General features: G+C 44.2%; 1 protein-coding gene across 2 annotated transcripts in view; it reads left to right on the top strand.

Annotated features, from left to right (window-relative positions):
• Positions 1-17,275, top strand: part of GRIA3 (glutamate ionotropic receptor AMPA type subunit 3) — a 272,830-nt gene that overhangs the window by 69,757 nt on the left and 185,798 nt on the right. For both annotated transcript variants that reach the window (XM_088028930.1, XM_028122723.2), the window contains exon 3: positions 65-304. In XM_088028930.1, coding sequence (XP_087885056.1) covers positions 65-304 — 240 coding nt within the window. The remainder of the gene's footprint in view (positions 1-64; positions 305-17,275) is intronic.

Below are 17,275 nucleotides of genomic sequence, written 5' to 3'. Positions count from 1 at the left end.
CCCTACAAGCTGCAGCAAGGGACCATGGGGCTATTGAAATATCTTGCTCTCTTTCTCATTGCAGTCTGCTCCCAGTTCTCGAGAGGGGTGTATGCCATCTTTGGATTCTATGACCAGATGTCAATGAACACTCTGACCTCCTTCTGTGGGGCCCTGCACACATCCTTTGTGACGCCCAGCTTCCCCACTGATGCAGATGTGCAGTTTGTCATCCAGATGCGCCCAGCCTTGAAGGGCGCCATTCTGAGTCTGCTGGGTCACTACAAGTGGGAGAAGTTCGTGTACCTCTACGACACAGAAAGAGGTAAGAAGAGGCATCTGCTCTCCTCTTTGAATATTCATGTAACAGTGGTGGTCAACCCTCTTCAACTCATGTTTGTTCCCTTCTCTTTCAATAAATACAATCTAATACTCTTTTAAAACTGTATTTAAATTCAAGATGAATTTAAATTAAGACCCCCCCAAAATATCAATGCAATGGTGATTTTAGAATCTAATTTTTCAAACTAAATACGTCCCCCCCACCCCCAGCCATGGAAAGGGGTTTCGGACTCTCCTGGCTGAGTCACTCTTGTTGAAAAAGGACCCTCTCCCCCCAAAATAATTTAGGTGGTCTAAAATGCATGAAGTAAAAGCAGCTCCGTCCAAAATAGAGAAAGGCCTAAGCTGGAAAGTTTCAGAAAATTAATCCTATTGGAGAGTGTAATTATCCCCATTTCAAAAATTAGAAAACTAAAGCCCAAAGAAGTGTGCTTTTTTCACTCAGCCATTTAACCACGGAGCTGGGACTGGTGTCAATATCTCCTGCTTCTAGGGCTTGTTCTACTAGATCACATTAAGTCTTCAGCTTACAGGGCCTCAACAATTACCCAATGGAAATAATGAGTGAAGAGTAGCTGAACTGGGCTTTGGGAATGGATGTTTTCCTAACAGTGGGGTAATATATTGAGGACACATTCTATTGAAAAAGTCTCAGAAATTAAGGGTCTGATCTTAAATAGTATACAGTTAGGTGTATTTGTTAATTATATAACACATTATAATTCAGCCAGATAGACTCCTCTAAAGGCCAGTTATCTTTGAGGGGCTCCTCAGTAAAACCAAGGGATCCTTCCAAAAAACAATGTTACTTTATCATTTGTTTGCCTGCAACTCTGGCTGTAGGCTGGGGATGGTTCTTTCTGACTCAGAGAAGGAAGGAACAAATGGAAGGCCTGTCTGCCTCAGTGGCACCTGGAAACCCAAAGAACTCCCTGTATTTGCCTACGGTACTTACTTCTATAATATTATCAGATTTCATGAACACAAAGCAAGAGACCTGAGTTCTAGTTCAAGGTCTGCCATTTAACGAGCACTCTGACCTTGACTAATGCACTGAAGCTCTCTTGGCCTTGTCTCCTCCCCTAAGGTGCCTCTCTTCTTAATGCAACATTCTACGATTTTTAAGATATTATACCAGACACAGGACACTTTATATCTTGCTACTAACCCTAACTCATATGTTATCAGTTAATTAGTCAAGCAATTCTACAAGTTGTTACCAACCCCCAGTGGTGTGTTCCAGTCTTGTGGTAGATGCTTATATAATACGGTTCCAATGGGAGTGGACAGAAAAGGACATTCATGAAGCCATTCATGAACAACATGGAACACTATCAAGTTGAATGTTACACTATAGACTCTGATTGCTTTAAGAATTGTGAAAAGGTAGCACCCCAGGAAAGTAGAGTTTTCAGAGAAGGCTGGCTAGATGATCTAGGCTTTAAAGGATGTGGAAGTTGTAGATTGCAAGAGAAGAGGGAGGTGTGGTTTGGAGAAGGGCAAAAGAGATGAACCAGGGGCAGAATCAGGAAGGAGTGTTGTGTGTTCGTGCAGAGCCTTGCCTGACAAGGGTACAAAAATAGTTTCAACATTCTAATTCACAATTTGCTAAATTCTAATGCATTTCATTTCTTTCAAACACTGAGGATGAATTAGCCTATTTCCATGTACAATATATGGTGTATTTCAGTGCATAACAACCTAAATTTCAGAACAGAAGTTTGTAAATCAGGCAGCTTCTCTCCTGAAACCCTTTGTAAACTACTTACCAGTTTTACTAATACTGTACCTCTCATTTATTCAAAAGCAGAAGATACAGTTCATGTATTTTCTCCTCATCTCCCATGGCCCTTCTTTGCCCATTAGCTGTCAAATGGAGGAAAGGAAGCAAAAGTCCATCTAGGTCTATTTCTTATCCTTGCCTCTTTTCTCAAATCATCTCACTAAGTAGTTTGGACAAATCTGTGGTCTTGGAGCTAAAAGAAACCTTTCTTACTCATGTGTATTCATATTTTTTTCTCTATAGCCATTTAGCCAATAGGACTGATCTGGTCTGCTTAAGAACTACTTTCTATAAACTTTTACACTAACTTCCTCCTTGGAAAACCTTCTTAAAACACTGAGCCATGACCCTGTTCCAGTATTTCCAATGGCTTTTATTGCCCACACTGGGGGAGAGGGGAAAGTAGTCTATTCGTCAAGACTCAACATAATTATGCCTCAGCCAACTAACAAACCTGTTGTGCCTGTGTTACCTAATGAGCACCTTCCACTGCAGGCAGCTCCCGTTTTCCACCATTGCCCAAATGCGCCAGAATTATGCTTGGTCTCAGCAACTTCACTTCTACTACTACCTAGAATTCTCTCCATCTTGATTATGAAAATCCTGTCAGTGCTTCCATTTTTCAAAACCCACCTCAAATTCTACCGCTCCAAGGTAGCCTTCCCTGGCCACTCCAGCTCATAGTCATTCATTCATTCAGTCAGTCAGTCAGTGCTAGGGTTACAATGGTGAACAAGATAGACATGGTTTCTGCACCTATCCTAATGGATAGGACCTAATTTTAAAAAGATTCTCAGTGATAGCCTCATTGAGAAGGGGCATTTAAGCTGAGAAGTAAAGGATCAGAAGGAGACAGCCATGTGAAGAATAGAGGGAAAGAGTTTCAAGCAGTGGAAATAGCAAGTGAAAAGGCCCTGTGGCAGGGAAGAGTTTGGCATGTTTGAGGAAGTGAAAGAAGACAAGTGTGGGTAAAGGGGAGTGAGGATGTTGAGAGTGGCCTGAGATGAAACTGTAGAGGTAGACAGGAGGCAGAGCATAGCCGTGGAGAATGAACTGGAGCCATGGTAAGGAGTATGAATTTTATTCTAACTTCAATGAGAAGTCTTCGGAAAATTCTGAACAGGGGAGTCACATAACCTAAGTTTCTGTAGAGAAGAGAATGTGGTGCAAGAGCGAAAGAAGGGAAACCAATTAAAAGGCCACCGTGGTTATCTAGGTGAGAAATGATGGGGGCTTAGACTAGGCTGGAGATGGAGACCAGTGGATGGAGTTGAAATACATTTTGGACACAGAATCAACAGAAATTGGGGACAGGTTGACTGTGGGGTATGAGGGAGAGAAAGTCTTCGTGGATGACTGCTAGGCTTTTGGCTTGAGAGACTGGGCAAAACGATAACACTGTTTACTAAGGTGACTGGGCAAGGAGGAGAACCAGTTTTGAGGAGCAGAGATCCTGCCTACCTCTGAACAACCACAGAATCCTTTGGTCCATGCCATTCACTTGGCACTTAACATAAGTGTTCTCCATTGTTATTTCACTGGGTCTGCCATATACCTTCCCAAGCCCCTCATCTCCAGTGTAATAATAAACAATTGGTTAACCCCTAGATGTATACTTTGTGCCTACAGGGGTACATAGCACAGGCCTGGGGACACATTTAGTGTTTTCCCAATGCCATTACTGATTCATCAAGAGTAAGCCCATGTCCTTTTTTGTTGTTGGACTGAAAGAGAGAGAGAGACAAGGGAGAGAGGGAGGGAAGGAGAGAGGGAGAGAGGGAGGGAGGGAGGGAAGGAGGGAAGGAGGGAAGGAGGGAAGGAGGGAAGGAGGGAAGAAGGGAGGGAAGGAAGGAAGGAAGGAAGGAAGGAAGGAAAGTGGGAAAGAGGGAAGGCGGGAAGGGAGGAAAGAGGAGAGAGAGAACCCAGTTTGTAAATCAAACCATGAGGTACAGTTCTTTAAAATATTCAATAAAGTATCTATTGTGTATTTCCTCATTTTCTACAATCATCTATTGCTTTCATAATAAAAATTATAGGGAGAAATTACAACTGTGAAATCAAATTTTAGAATATTTTAAATTACACAAGAGAGAAATGGAAGACAGAGAGACAGAAGGGAACACCTCTAATTACATTCAAATAACCTAAATACACAAATGATGTGACTCTACTGTATAAAGGCAGGGGTAAGTGAGAAGCTGAGAAATGGGTTACACTGTTGAGGTCGTTTAAAAGATTTGTGGTGCAATCAGGGTAACATTGCCTCTGAAGTTATGAAAAAGCGAATGGATTTCAAGGCTTTGTTGGCTACACATGGATTTCTGTCTGCCAAGAAAGGTCTGGTTTTGTGTTTGCAGTCTTCACTTTGCTTTGTTACCAAAATACCATGTTGTTTCATTAATACAAAGTTGAAAATTCTGCTCTTGGTGCTATATACAGAGAAATTCATTTCTTGGAAAAATTACGAGGTTGACTAAGTGAGGTATCTGCCCCTCTGTACCCTCTCCTCTTCACCGACACCCCTTTTTTATTTACCCAGGGCTCCCCACTGTGTCACTTCTCTACCCCTGCCCTCCCTGGCGGGAGCAAAGCCTTAATCTCTCTGTCCCAACCTGCCTCTACACCTCCACAGAAACTTTCCTGTCCCCCATTTCGTTTCCACTGATTAATAGACTTTCTCTGCAAGTGACAGGAGTTCAGCTGACCAATGTGCTCATGCTAATTACTCTATGGCTGTTAATGATGTGATGTGTTAGTGCATCCAGGGAAGAAATTTCTAGTCAGGTAAGGGCCTTCTGTGGCATAGAACCCTAGTCCAAAGCGTGGTTTTCTGATGCTGGGATCCCAGGCACCAGAAGTCCAGCTGGGGAGGCCTCTTGCCCACATACCTTCCCACACCAAAAGTCCTAAAGCCATGCCAGGCAGGTGGCCACCTCTCCCAGTTTTCTGTTAGACCTGTCTTTTGGGTATAAGTGACCTAGTTATCTGTGGTGCGAACATTTCCACCAGAACAGCAACATACTTGAGAACTGCAGCCAGACTCTCGTGCCCCTGACAACTCTCCTTGCCTTCAATGGGCACAGCCCACAGAGATGAAAGGTTCTGGCCCAGGCTGTGGCTCTCAGCTTAGATAATGAGATAATAGCTCTAAGTGCCCTTTGAGGCAACTAGTCCCTACCTTCTTGCCAGTGTTCAATAAACTCCTGCTGTTTCCCATTCTCAACCTGAAACTCCCTACTCAGTTCCCAAGTCACTCTCTGGAAGTCAACAGCCTTCTAACGGACCTTTCTATTTGCTCTAGAAAGTTGGGGCAGAAACATGGGCGGTGGCAACAGGTAGTCCATCAGTCACCAAACAATTATTGGGCATTTTCTAGTACTAGCTTGTGCCGGGCCACTGGCAGTGTTTAAGAGAGACAGAATTAGCTTCTGCCTTTGAAGAATTCACAATCCTGTTGCTGAAGTGGTGATTTATCTCAGGGGCCTGGAAAAAATTAATTTTTAACCCAACTGTTCCCTCATTCAATAATGACATGTGCATTCATTAGAGCAGACACCTTGTGAAAAGATGAAAAGTGTTGCCAGATAGCGAGGAAGATGGGAAAATGTTGGAAGAGCCTGAGGGCTTAAGAGGTAAAGAGATTTCCCCCCAGACAAGGAGAAAGGGGCCTTTCCTCAGAGAAGTGTTTTCGGATTGACTGGATTCAGTGCCACACAACTTCCTGCATGTTGTCGTTTACCATCTACTTACACAACCTGGCTTCATCCCTCCCATCCAGTTCTCCATTCCCAAATAAAGCACAGAATCTGTCTCCCCTCTGTGTTTCTGTCTTTGTTTCTGTCTGTCTCTTGCTCTCCCTCCCTCCCTCCTTCCTGCTTCCCTCTCCCTTCACATACACACACACACACACACACACACACACATGCACACACAGGCGTGCACGCACACACGTACACATCCCAGTACCAATCAGTGGCACAAATGAATAAATCCCTATTATTGGCATCATTTCATCATAAGATAAAGCAGTTTGATAAGAGCAGCAGCCATTTTTTATAAGCACTTACTGCGCACTAGGCCGTGAGTTTCTGGATTACCACACTGAATCCACATGGCATCCTCACATCTTTCCAACTGAGGAAACCAAGGCACAAAAAGGCTGAATTATGGCTCCTAGGATCTCACAGCTCGGTGTGCCAAAGTAGCAAAACCAGGATTTCAACCCAGGTCTGCCGCACTCACAGTCCATGCATGCTTTCGCTGCACCAACACTGCTTCCCACACTTCTAACATTTGAAAACTTCTACTACCTCTTCCCTTAGTCCTTCCTTCAGCCATTCATCGAAGGACCTGGTACCTCGACCCTCCCTATCGCAGGTGTCCTCCTGGGGATGTACTCCAGGGGTCGATTTCCTTCATAAAGCCTGGTGTCCACAAATGAACACCACAAGTCATGGTCCCAGAGTTCCAGGAATCCAGATAGGCAGATCAAAAATCCAGGTTAAGGGGCAAATGAGTAGCGACAGCAGCAAATGCAGCCAGACTGGAGGTGGCGGGGGGTGGGGGGGGGTTGTCTGTGGTGCAAACTCATGGAATGCTGTGGTGGGGACCTGGCTCTGAGGTAAAGTGAACTCAGAGATTCCTCTCTGGGGCAGAAACAGTTCCCAGAGCAGAAAAAGATCTGAACCTGCAGATCCTCATCACTACGGCACCATTTTTGGTTGGAGAAGAAGAAAGCAAGGAGAGACAGATGATAGGTTCTACCATGGCTACTTGGCAGAAACTTGAGAAAAAAAAAAAGTAGCAGGTACCTTGACGTAAAAGAAGAAGCAGCAGCAGCAGCAGCAGTAGCAGCAGCAGCAGCAGCAGCAGCAGCAGCAGCAGCAGCAGCAGCAGCAGCAGCAAAAGGACCGACTATCGTGGACTTTTTTTTTCTCCTCCACTTTAAGAGCGGAGTAAAGGATGTGCGAAGGTAACAGATGGCTCTAATTCTAGTCATGTCCATTTGCCTTCTGGGAAAAGCAAAGCCAAGAGAGTTTTTATTGAAATTCAAGCTACTTTTTACATCTGAATAAATTAGGAAGGCCCAGAGAGTACATTATGCTGTGAGAGACAGATACTAAATTCCCTTGTTTGAGCGGCCATAATCGGGGTTGACAGTACCTGAGACATTTGGTAACTTCTGCGGCCTGCTTAATCCATTGTGATGAGTCCTCAACTATGAGAGCATCTTGAGAGCCTGTGCAATAATAACAGGGAATGACTATTTGGACTGGACTGTGAATAAAAGACCGCACATATGTCTATAATGAGAATTTCATTGAAAATGAAAATACCGAAGCTGTCATATTTTTTAATACTTCGATTTGCACATCCTTGACTGCTTTGGGGCATAAAAAGAGAAAGCGCAGAGCAATTTGTTGTCAGCTCTTGAAATAAATTATCATTTAAACACTTCCCCTCCACAAAGGTTATTAGCTTAGTAGCTTGTTCCTGGGGTTGGACCATCAGTAGGGGGAAAAAAATCGCAAGACATTAAACTACCCTTTCAAAAGCTGAACATTAGTTACTGTGGAAATTGTTCTCTCAGTGGCTTCACATATTTTGCTGTAACTCTCCGGTGCTACAGATTAGACTGCAGCGACTATTAATAAATACTGTCATATTTTACAGCTGTCACGCAAAGCTGAAAAAAGGCTTCGCTGTGATTAGATCCTGTTTACTGTAATATTTCCAGCTCAGCCTCAGAAAGGCAGTTTTCCTATAAAGGTATTTTCCATAAGTAGAATATTTCTCCATCAGACAACATGACTCATTTTAATTTATCATTAACTCCATGGTGGCAGTGAATTTGAGGTTGAGTTGACTTCACAGCCAGAGATCCATGCCTCTCCAGAGACACAGTAAGCTAAACTGTCAAATGTGCTCTCTTGGGTTGTCCTTCATATTCCGAGATGGTGTGACCATCGGGAGATGTGCTTCAAGTCGTCACCCCTGCCCCCAACACACACACACACAGGAGGACAAATTGGCACCGGTTTATCCACCTTCTTTTGCCCTGTCCCTCTTGTGACCGATTGCATTGTTTGCAAGACAGCTGGCCAGGATTTAGGGCAGGAGTGACACTTCCGTGGGCTAGCTCGAAATTCTGCTTCCTGAGCTAAAATGCCATCATAAGAGCAAAAGAAACAAATCTCCAGCCCCCCTACCATGCATTAGCTGTTTGGAATGGGATTCACATCTCTGGAAAAAAAGGAGGTGACAGCTGGTAGGGTTGCTTTTGCTCTGACCTTCCATTGCTTTTCATCCAGCTCCTTGAGGAATTAACCCTCACTAAGCTGAATATCTAGTTTTCAATGAGTGTGTGGTCCTGACACTGTTGAGGGTTAGCTGGTATGTTCTGGTAAATTCAGAGTGGAGCCCTAGAGGTCCTTGAGAAGGCTCTTCTAAATGTTCCTTGGGAGAAGAGAGAGACTGTGGTGTAGACCCACAACTGTGGCTTTAAGATTTGTCCCCTGGAGTGCTGTGGAGGTTAAACAAAAGAATGCATGTACTGTTTTTAGCACCAAGCTGGACATAGTAATGTGCTCAATAAGTTTTACCTCTCACTATTTTATTATCATAATGGAACAGTGGTCCTCAGTGGGGAGGGAAGGTGATTTGGCCCCCCCACAGGGACATTTGGCACTATCTGGAGACATTCTCAGTAGTGGGGAGAGGCCAGGAATGCTGCTAAACATCTTACAGCGCACAGGACAGTACCCACCCCCGAAAGAATTATCTGGAACAAAATATCAATAGTGCCAAAGTAGCAGCAGGGTCAAAGGACAGATGGTTGCACGACCTCCTCAACGGGTTGTCAGTGAACCAATCTAGCATTTACTGAGTGTCTCTTACTGTGCTTAGATTGGTGTTAAAAGCCAGTAGGTTCAATAGGAGGTAGAGCCTTCAGCTTTGAAGAGCTTCTATTATGGTCAGTGAGACAGGATAAGATTAATGCACATGAAATAAAGATAAGTGTAAAACAGCATAAGGCAAGAGCTAGATTGTGTAGTACAGATTTGAAGTACCGTGGGAATCCAAATAAGAGAGAGTTCACAATAGACAAGCTGGACCCATCAGGGAAGGCTCAACAGAAGAAGTTAGATATTTTTCTAAGCTCACCACCCAACTAGCAGTGACCTTCCTTGATTGCTAAGGCCAAGTTGGTATCCAGAACCAAAACAACATGGCATTCCCATCCACGCTCCCAAACGTCTGAGCTCAGGGCAAGAAACACAATTAAAAGAAAAACCAAAAAAAGGAACAATGTTCCTTTTACTAAATGGAAAGCAATTACAGAGCTGTTTGAAAATAGGCAGTAAACAAAAGAAGGGAGGAAAATACTGGCAAAATTCCATCCCCCTCCCCCCCCACCAACTAATCCTGTAGCAAAAGTGCAATTTGCAACAAAATCAACAGTGCTCTGGCCCTCTCTCCTGCAGTCAAACACACTGTTTGGCATCAGCACCACTGCACATGATGCCTTAGCAGAAAAGCGGACGGAAGCAAGGAAGACAGGATATGAGTGGGAGGTTAAGGCGGAGCTCGGCTCGCTCCACCCCGCCCTTCCCTCTCCCCACCCCCCACCCCCGCTTCCCCCCTGCTCCAGTCTCTAGGGAGCACCTTCATTCAGGGGGAAAGTGGGAGCCCTAACAGAGACTACATCCCTCCCCATCTTCCTGGATCCTTTCCCATCAATAAGTTGCCAGTGTCGACTGCTTTCCTGCTTTGTCAACTCCACAAACGTCTGATTAATTCTCTGGTGCTAACTGCCTCAGCGGGCTTTCTCAGCAGTAGAACAGAGGCTAATTAAGATCATGTCAGGCGAGGAGGCTGACAGGTTATGTTCCTGGGCCACACAGAACTTTGGCCAAGCACTGGCTCCATAGTAGGCTTTGCATTTATTTCCACCAATTCCTGCATCAATGGGCCTCCCTTTTGTCAAAGATTTACATCCTTCTCCTTGGGGTAATGAGCTGCCACTGTGTTCGCTCTCGATTGCACTATTTCGGCTCCCTTTCATTTGAATTTTTAATATGCTTGTAAACAAAGATAACAATTAATAGTGCGGTCATTTTCCCTCCTAAATCATGTGTGTGAGTGTGCGTGTGAGAGACAGAGAGAGAGAGGGAGAAAGAGACTGTGAAGAGTGTGTGTGTGTGTCTTACTAGCATATAGCCCATAGAGGTGAGTTTAGGACAAGTAAAGGAAGCCCTACTTCTCACAGCAGGTAGAAAATGGAGGAAACATATGGAACTCATTGCACCAAGTGGTGGATTAGACCAAAAATAAAAATAGCTTCTCCCTCCCCCCCCCAATAAAAGCTTAGGTGAATTCATGGATGACAGACCCATAGTGAGTTATTAAGGGAAAGAGATGTTTGGAGATTTCTCGAAACTGAGGTCACCACAAACTGCACAGTAGACTTCAGGGGCCATATTTGCCTTCTTGTGGGCAAATGGTCACACAGGGTGCTGGCATTCGGTGCCCTGGGTTTTCAAAGATAATCTCATGATTATCAAGAGTCCACTACGCACCTAGGAGGTGGAGAGGAATGCTGAGAAATAGGGCAACGTTCTTCAGGACGATTCTGTCTACTCTCATGGAATCAGAGCCTCCAACCACACAGCAAGAACAACACCCTATTGTGTGAGGTGATCAGCCCAGCTAAGGATGTTGAAGAAAACCATCATCAAACCAGAACTAGTCCCATGCCTAACTCTGCCACTAAGTAGCATGTGTGATCCTGGGCAAGTCACAGAGCCTTTCTGGTCCTCAGATCCCACATCTGCAAAGTGAGGGAGTGAAACTCAATCATTCTTCAACCAACAATTGCTGAGTGCGGCAGTTGTGTGTCAAGGGCGTTATTGGGGTTATAAAAGCGAATGGAACGGAGTGCCTACCCTTAAGCAGCTCACAGTTTCAAAGGGGAGCAAAGACATGTAAATAAGTAGAATCTACAGCGATTCTTTTAGGTTCTAAAATTCTGTGGGCTATCATAGCACTTCCATTTCTTTCTCTTCTTTTCCTCATAATGAAACCAGAACTCCTTTTCAAATGACCACTCTTAGGGAGGGTTACAGAGACCTAAATATTCGCCCACATCGGCTTTGGAAATTAGCCAGACAACTTCACGCTCACATTTCTTTCTGGCTCACCCTTTAGTGCCCAGCCCTTAACCCTTCCTGGATCCTGCTGGGCAGAGGAGTAAAGGAAACAAGGCCAACTTGGTAGATTAGGATGTCCAGTAGATCTTAAAACCCTTCATGATAGATCTCATAGGTTTTCTTCTAACGAGGTTTGCTGGAATTTTCAGCAGTTCTCCCTCCCCCTACCTAAGGCCTTTACTGCCAGGACCCTTCAAATTCTTAAACCATAGCCCCACACAGCCCTTTCTAATCTCAAGGCTTCTGTGAAATGAGTGCATTCCTACCAAATATGATACAGATTTCTAGGATAATAATGCAGCTTTGTTTCTTGCCTACATTCAAATTCTGTAAAGATTCAGAATGCTTCACTAGGCAAGACAGTTACAGTTTCACACGGGCTTTCCAGAGGATCTCCCCAAGTCTAGATCTGCATGTCTTGTCTCCCCCTAAAACCTTTACCTTGATGCCCCACTGAGACCTCAAACTCAACATGCTGAATTCTCTGAATTTATCATCTTCCCAGAAAATTCTCTCCTCCACCTGTGTTCCCAGGCCCCATGAATGGTACTGCCTGGCTGCCCGAAGCAAAAATTTCATCCTTGAATCTTCCCTCTTCATCGTTCCTCACACACATCACCAAGACCCTCTTCTGCATTCCCACCACCACTGACTCAAGTGCAGTCTGCCATCACCTCCTGCACCATCCTCCTAACGGATCTCCCTCGTTACCCCCTCCACTGCCACCGGGCCGCAGTCTTCCCTTCCCGTCATTCACTTGCCTAAAGGCTTTCAGTGGTGGCCCGTGACTCCTCCCATTGCATCCTAGCTTCTTAGCAGGGCACAGAAGGCCCTCCCTGATCTGACGCCAACCTGTTTTCCTAGCCTCATCTCCTCTCATCTCTTACCTGCTAGCTCTCTACACTCCTTTCAACAGGCCACAGATGCTATACACTTCTTGTTTTGCCTCCATGCCTTTGCATATACTGTTCCGACTTTCTGGCACTCAGCCCCCTCAGCCCACTCCCCGCACCTTCTCACACACTCACACACTCACACAATCTGCTAAATGACATGGCCTTCAAAACTCTGCTCAAATATTCACTTCCCCAGACCTAGGTGTCCCATGTTGCCTGTCCTGTGTCCTCATAGTACTTCGTATATGCCTCTAGTATAGATCTGACCATACTATAGTATTATTATCTGTTTATGCTTTTATCCTCCTCAAAAAACAGTGAACTTATTGATGATTGTTGTCTTACTCATCTCTGCCAGCACTGTGCTAAGTGCTAAGTATAATAGTGCCTGGATGATTATTATTATTTGTAAATTGAACAAATGAATGAATGAATAACAGAACCTTCACTGAAAACAAAATGGGAGATCTGAGGGGCCTTGAGGAGCTGGTGAAGGAGAAGGACTTGGGTGGGTTGTATCTCCTCAGGTCATACATTAGATGTTGCCCACCTACCTCTTATACATTGGGCTAATGCTCACTTTGAGTCCTTCTGTGACCCAACCTCTTCACCAAAGATGTCACCTTCCTTTAAAGAAATTTTTTTTAAAAAGATATCACCTTCCTGGTCAAATCAACTTGGAAGCAGAATGAACATTTTAGTGCTGGGAACTTTAGTTATAGGTCTCCGGCTGAAGGACAACCCTCCAGGGCCGTAGATGGTCCCTGAGTCTGAGCCAATACAGAGTCATTAACACTTGAGGAATCTCAAGAACTAGGGTCGAGATACTGTACTATTTTATACAAACCAATGGTATGTAGAGATCCACATGAATTCTCTAAAGACAAGAGGAGCATGATATTAATTTCCACAGCTCCCAGTGAAAAAGTAAATAAAGCGAATGATTTCAAAATGTCTGTGTAGACAATGTGACAAGAATGAGAGGTGACCTGAGAACCAGTGCAGTCAGTTCTCAGTTATCCATACAAGATGAAGTGAGCCAGGCACAGATAAGCCAAAGGGCATTGCTGTGGGCCTGAAACAGTGCCTTTTTATAACAGATTTTCCTTCTTGTTTCTATACTACTTAGGCTTGGCTGAACATGGGAATAAAGGGAGGTGCCCTAGGGGAAGGGAACCTTAAAGATGGTCCTTTCAATTATAAATTCTCCCAAATATAGGAAGCACCGTTTTGAGGAACTAGCTGGAACAGGAAATAAAATAGTCGTATGGAGAAATAGAAGTGGATAAGGGAGACACAAAAGAAAAGAGAGGGAGGGCCGTGAATCCAGAGAGTAAAGGGGTGATGCCAAGGCCCCCAAAACAAACTTTGCTGATCGTAAAATGACCAGCCTTATTCCTGAATCCGTAATGACTGACAGACATAAATCATGAACAAAGACCATCGACAGTAAACATCGTAAGCCTGGTAACTTTTGCTAAAGAAATTTGAAGTGGGGCTTTATATTGATTAAGAAATTCAAAAGAATTGCATCAGCTATAAAATTTCCAGGTTTCAACAAGCAAACTACAGAATTATTACACAGAAGCATCGTAAACCTCTGAGAGGCTGAGAAAAAGCCTCTAAAGATTAGTCAGGTCTCTTCCTCTCTTGGGAAGCTCTTGGTAGAGGTGTATTCCTCCTGAAAATCCTGAAGAGGAAATAACTGGTTTCCATTTGACACAGGATAGCAGGAAGCTGTACAATATTATTTGCCAAAACTAGCCATTGTCTTTCATTTTTTTACTCTTTTCAACAATGTAAGTGTATTATGGCTTGTCAATAAGATGGTGACTTTCAAGAGTAAGCACTAAGGCTTATCTAAGTGATTTTTTTTTTTTATCCCACCACTTTTATATAGCATAGTGCCGGATGGTAACACACACAAAAAAATTTACTTGTCAAGCTGGAAAGGTCTTTAAAGTTCCTAAGTCTAAGGTTTCAGGTTCTGAAAGATGGATTGGCCCCATATTTTGTCAAGTCGGTAAGTCTCCTAATCTGTAATTCCACTTAAAATGAGGGATTCCAAAAATCTAAAGGCTAGCCACAGATTTATCATATTAAGCCTCTTCTACGCTGTCTCGATGCTTTTATCTACATAATGGCAGTAATATACTTTACACCCTATCTCGCAGGAGTAAAGAGGAATGGCATAATGACGTAAGGTAAAATCAAATGCTGAGCATGACTGCGCAATTGCCTACAGCTCAAAGAACTCTGTAGATAAGATGCCAGACAGGCTCATCGTCTGTGCCCACAGAGTTACAGAGCTGTCTGCAAGGCTTTACTGGACAGAATTGAAAGAGCACGCACCTTTCCACATTCCACGTGTACTCACCCACTCGGAGGATCCAGCCAGTTCTATCCCTTCTTTGCATCCGTTAGCAAGTCAACGAGCCACCGCATTAAATGGGAATAGTCCACAAATGCTCATCAGACCAGTGGCTCCCATGAGACACTCGTTGGGGCCATACCATGGCCAGCAGGAATGGCCATAGGCTCTAGGCTCTGAGTTGCACGTCCGCTTCCACGCCCTTAGAGTGAGAGACTCCTTGTACCTAATTCATAAGACTGTTGTGCAGATCACATCCAAGAAAGGCACCTAGACAAGTTCCTGACACCTAGTCAGCATTCTGTCAGCATCAGCCGTCATTATTAGGCGCTTACTAGGGTCACAGGGAAGGGGTGAGGACTGAGACACCACACAAAGATCCTAGGCTGCCCTATGTGGTCTCTTCTGTACCTTTCGGGCGACCCTGCTAGCCTCTCCAGGATGCTAATTTTGGTTCTCCTCCATCGGAATCAGAACCTATTCCTAGGAAAGGAGCAAGGAAGCTTATTTACATGGCATGGGGGCAGAAAGGACTGATGCACAACCTCACACAGACATCTTCTGTTTTTGGTAAGTGCAGAAAGCCTCAGGTCCCAGGAAGGAAGGCTTGCCTCTGGAGTTGCGATACTCGTGGTAAAGGAGGGGGATCTCCATCCAGTACTAGGGATGGAGGATGACTTCCTGCAATCCTAACTGCATAGCCAGCCCTCCGTCTGTTCCACATATATTGCTAAGGCTAGGCCCATTGCTGGAGAGAAGGGAAGGATTAGAAGAGTTGGACCAGCGCATTTTGGTTGTTCTCCTGGGCACATGTTCTGGAGAAGAATAAAACAGACAATGGCATTCTCTTCGTTCACAAGCAAATCGAAATACCTAAAGGCAACTGAAGCTGAACAGACAACCTCTTTGGAAAATCTTGAAGCCAGCGGCTCCACCAAAAATATATCCATATTTTCATTTTTTAATAAGCTGACAGAAAGTGGAGCATGTATCTTTTCTGACATATTTTAGGCTCTCTTGGATTCATAGTATGCATATGGAATCCTAGAATCATGAAGCAAAGCTCGGTTTATGGTCTTATATTTGTTTGGCTTAAAGTCGGCCACTGTCGGGAAAGGGAGGGATGGCCAGGTTCTTTCTGCAGGTTCCCTTCCAGTCTCTCCCTTACCTGCAGGCACATTCCCTGCAGCCACGGCCATGGGACTGGATGGACCTGGTCATTTGTGTGCATCACCCACAAGGGAGGGGCGTGAAAAGAAAGTGAAGAACAACAGAAAGCAGGCGGTGGGGAGGGGGGGATCTCTGGTCATTGGGGGAGAGATAGTGCGAAGGATTCTTTCTGTGGCCTTAGAGATGAACAGATAAGATAGAACAACTACCTTCACTGACAAATCTAAAATCAGCATCTTCCAAATCCCAGCTTCCTCATCACTTTATCTTAGGCGTTGTCCCCACCAAGCAGACGTTCAAGAGTCCATGGTACAGTGTGCATATCTTCTGAAATAGGAAATAGGAACAGAAATAGGACACGTGGTCTGACAGTATGTTTTCTTTTCCTTCTGGTTTTTCCAAGGCAGGCCTAAGGATTTCAGTCCCAGTTCTGACATCGATCAGCTGCACAACCTTGGGCAAAAACCACTCTGAGCATCTATAAAGCAGCAATGGTTAAAATATCTGCCTAATTGGACTGTTAACAAAAACTAAATGAGATATGGTAGAAATGCTTAGCAGTGTCCAATAAACAGAAATGCACCCAATAAATGGTAGTTATTATTACCTATGGTAATGGTCGCAATTTTGCAAAAACATCGACCTGAAACTGCATTTAGCTACTAACTTCAAGAAAAGGAGATACATGAAATTTGGTCCGCCCCAGAAAATCCGAGATGGCTTATCACTGTATCTGTAGGTACTGCTTCCCCTTGAGTTTAACAAGGCATATAAAGAAGGCAACCTCACTGACCTCATCATTCCTCGTAGCTACCGATAAGCAATTTAGAGCTCTGTGAATCTGATTTCTCTCCCGGCCCCTACCTTTTGTGCTCTTTGAATATTCCAATTTGAAATTAGAGAAGTATCGTCATAAGCTATTTGCTTGTATGAGCTCACCTAATATGTTGTTGAGAGATCGAGATTATTACTTAACTGGAACCCACCAAAATGGAAGAGCAGTTATTTTCATTAATATTGTTCAAAAGAAAACCTGCCATTTTACACTTCCAAGCATTTTTTCCCATGTCTTTTGTCATCATTCACACCCTGTGAGGAGGGTAGTACAGCTGTATCATTGCTGGTTTACAGGTGCAAAGAAGTCTATATTCCCCGCAAAGGGAAGTGACTTGTCCAAGGTCACACAGCTAATGCGTAATGAAAACAGGACTCAGGTCCAATTTTCCTAACACCCAGTCCCACGATCTTTCCATTCCACCAGCCTGCTGCATGATTTTAGGTCAAAAGATTGTTTCCTTACTGACAATGATAGACTCTGGCTTTAGGGGGGAGGTTTGGAGGCTAATGAATAATTAGTTCTTTGGACCAATATCCTCCCTTGACTGAGCATTCGCTAAGTGCCAGGCTCTGCCTTCTAAATGCACCGTCTCCTTTCACCTCCCTACACTTCTACGGGGAGGTCCTCATGATCCTCATTTTACAGATAAGACAGTAGAGGCATGGCAGAGTGAAGTGATTTGCTTAA

Source organism: Eumetopias jubatus, unplaced genomic scaffold (genome assembly GCF_037043125.1).
Source record: "Eumetopias jubatus isolate StellerSeaLion01/CBP00866 unplaced genomic scaffold, mEumJub1_p1.0 scaffold_11, whole genome shotgun sequence".
NCBI lineage: Eukaryota > Metazoa > Chordata > Mammalia > Carnivora > Otariidae > Eumetopias > Eumetopias jubatus.
This window is presented reverse-complemented; position numbering and strand designations above follow the sequence as displayed.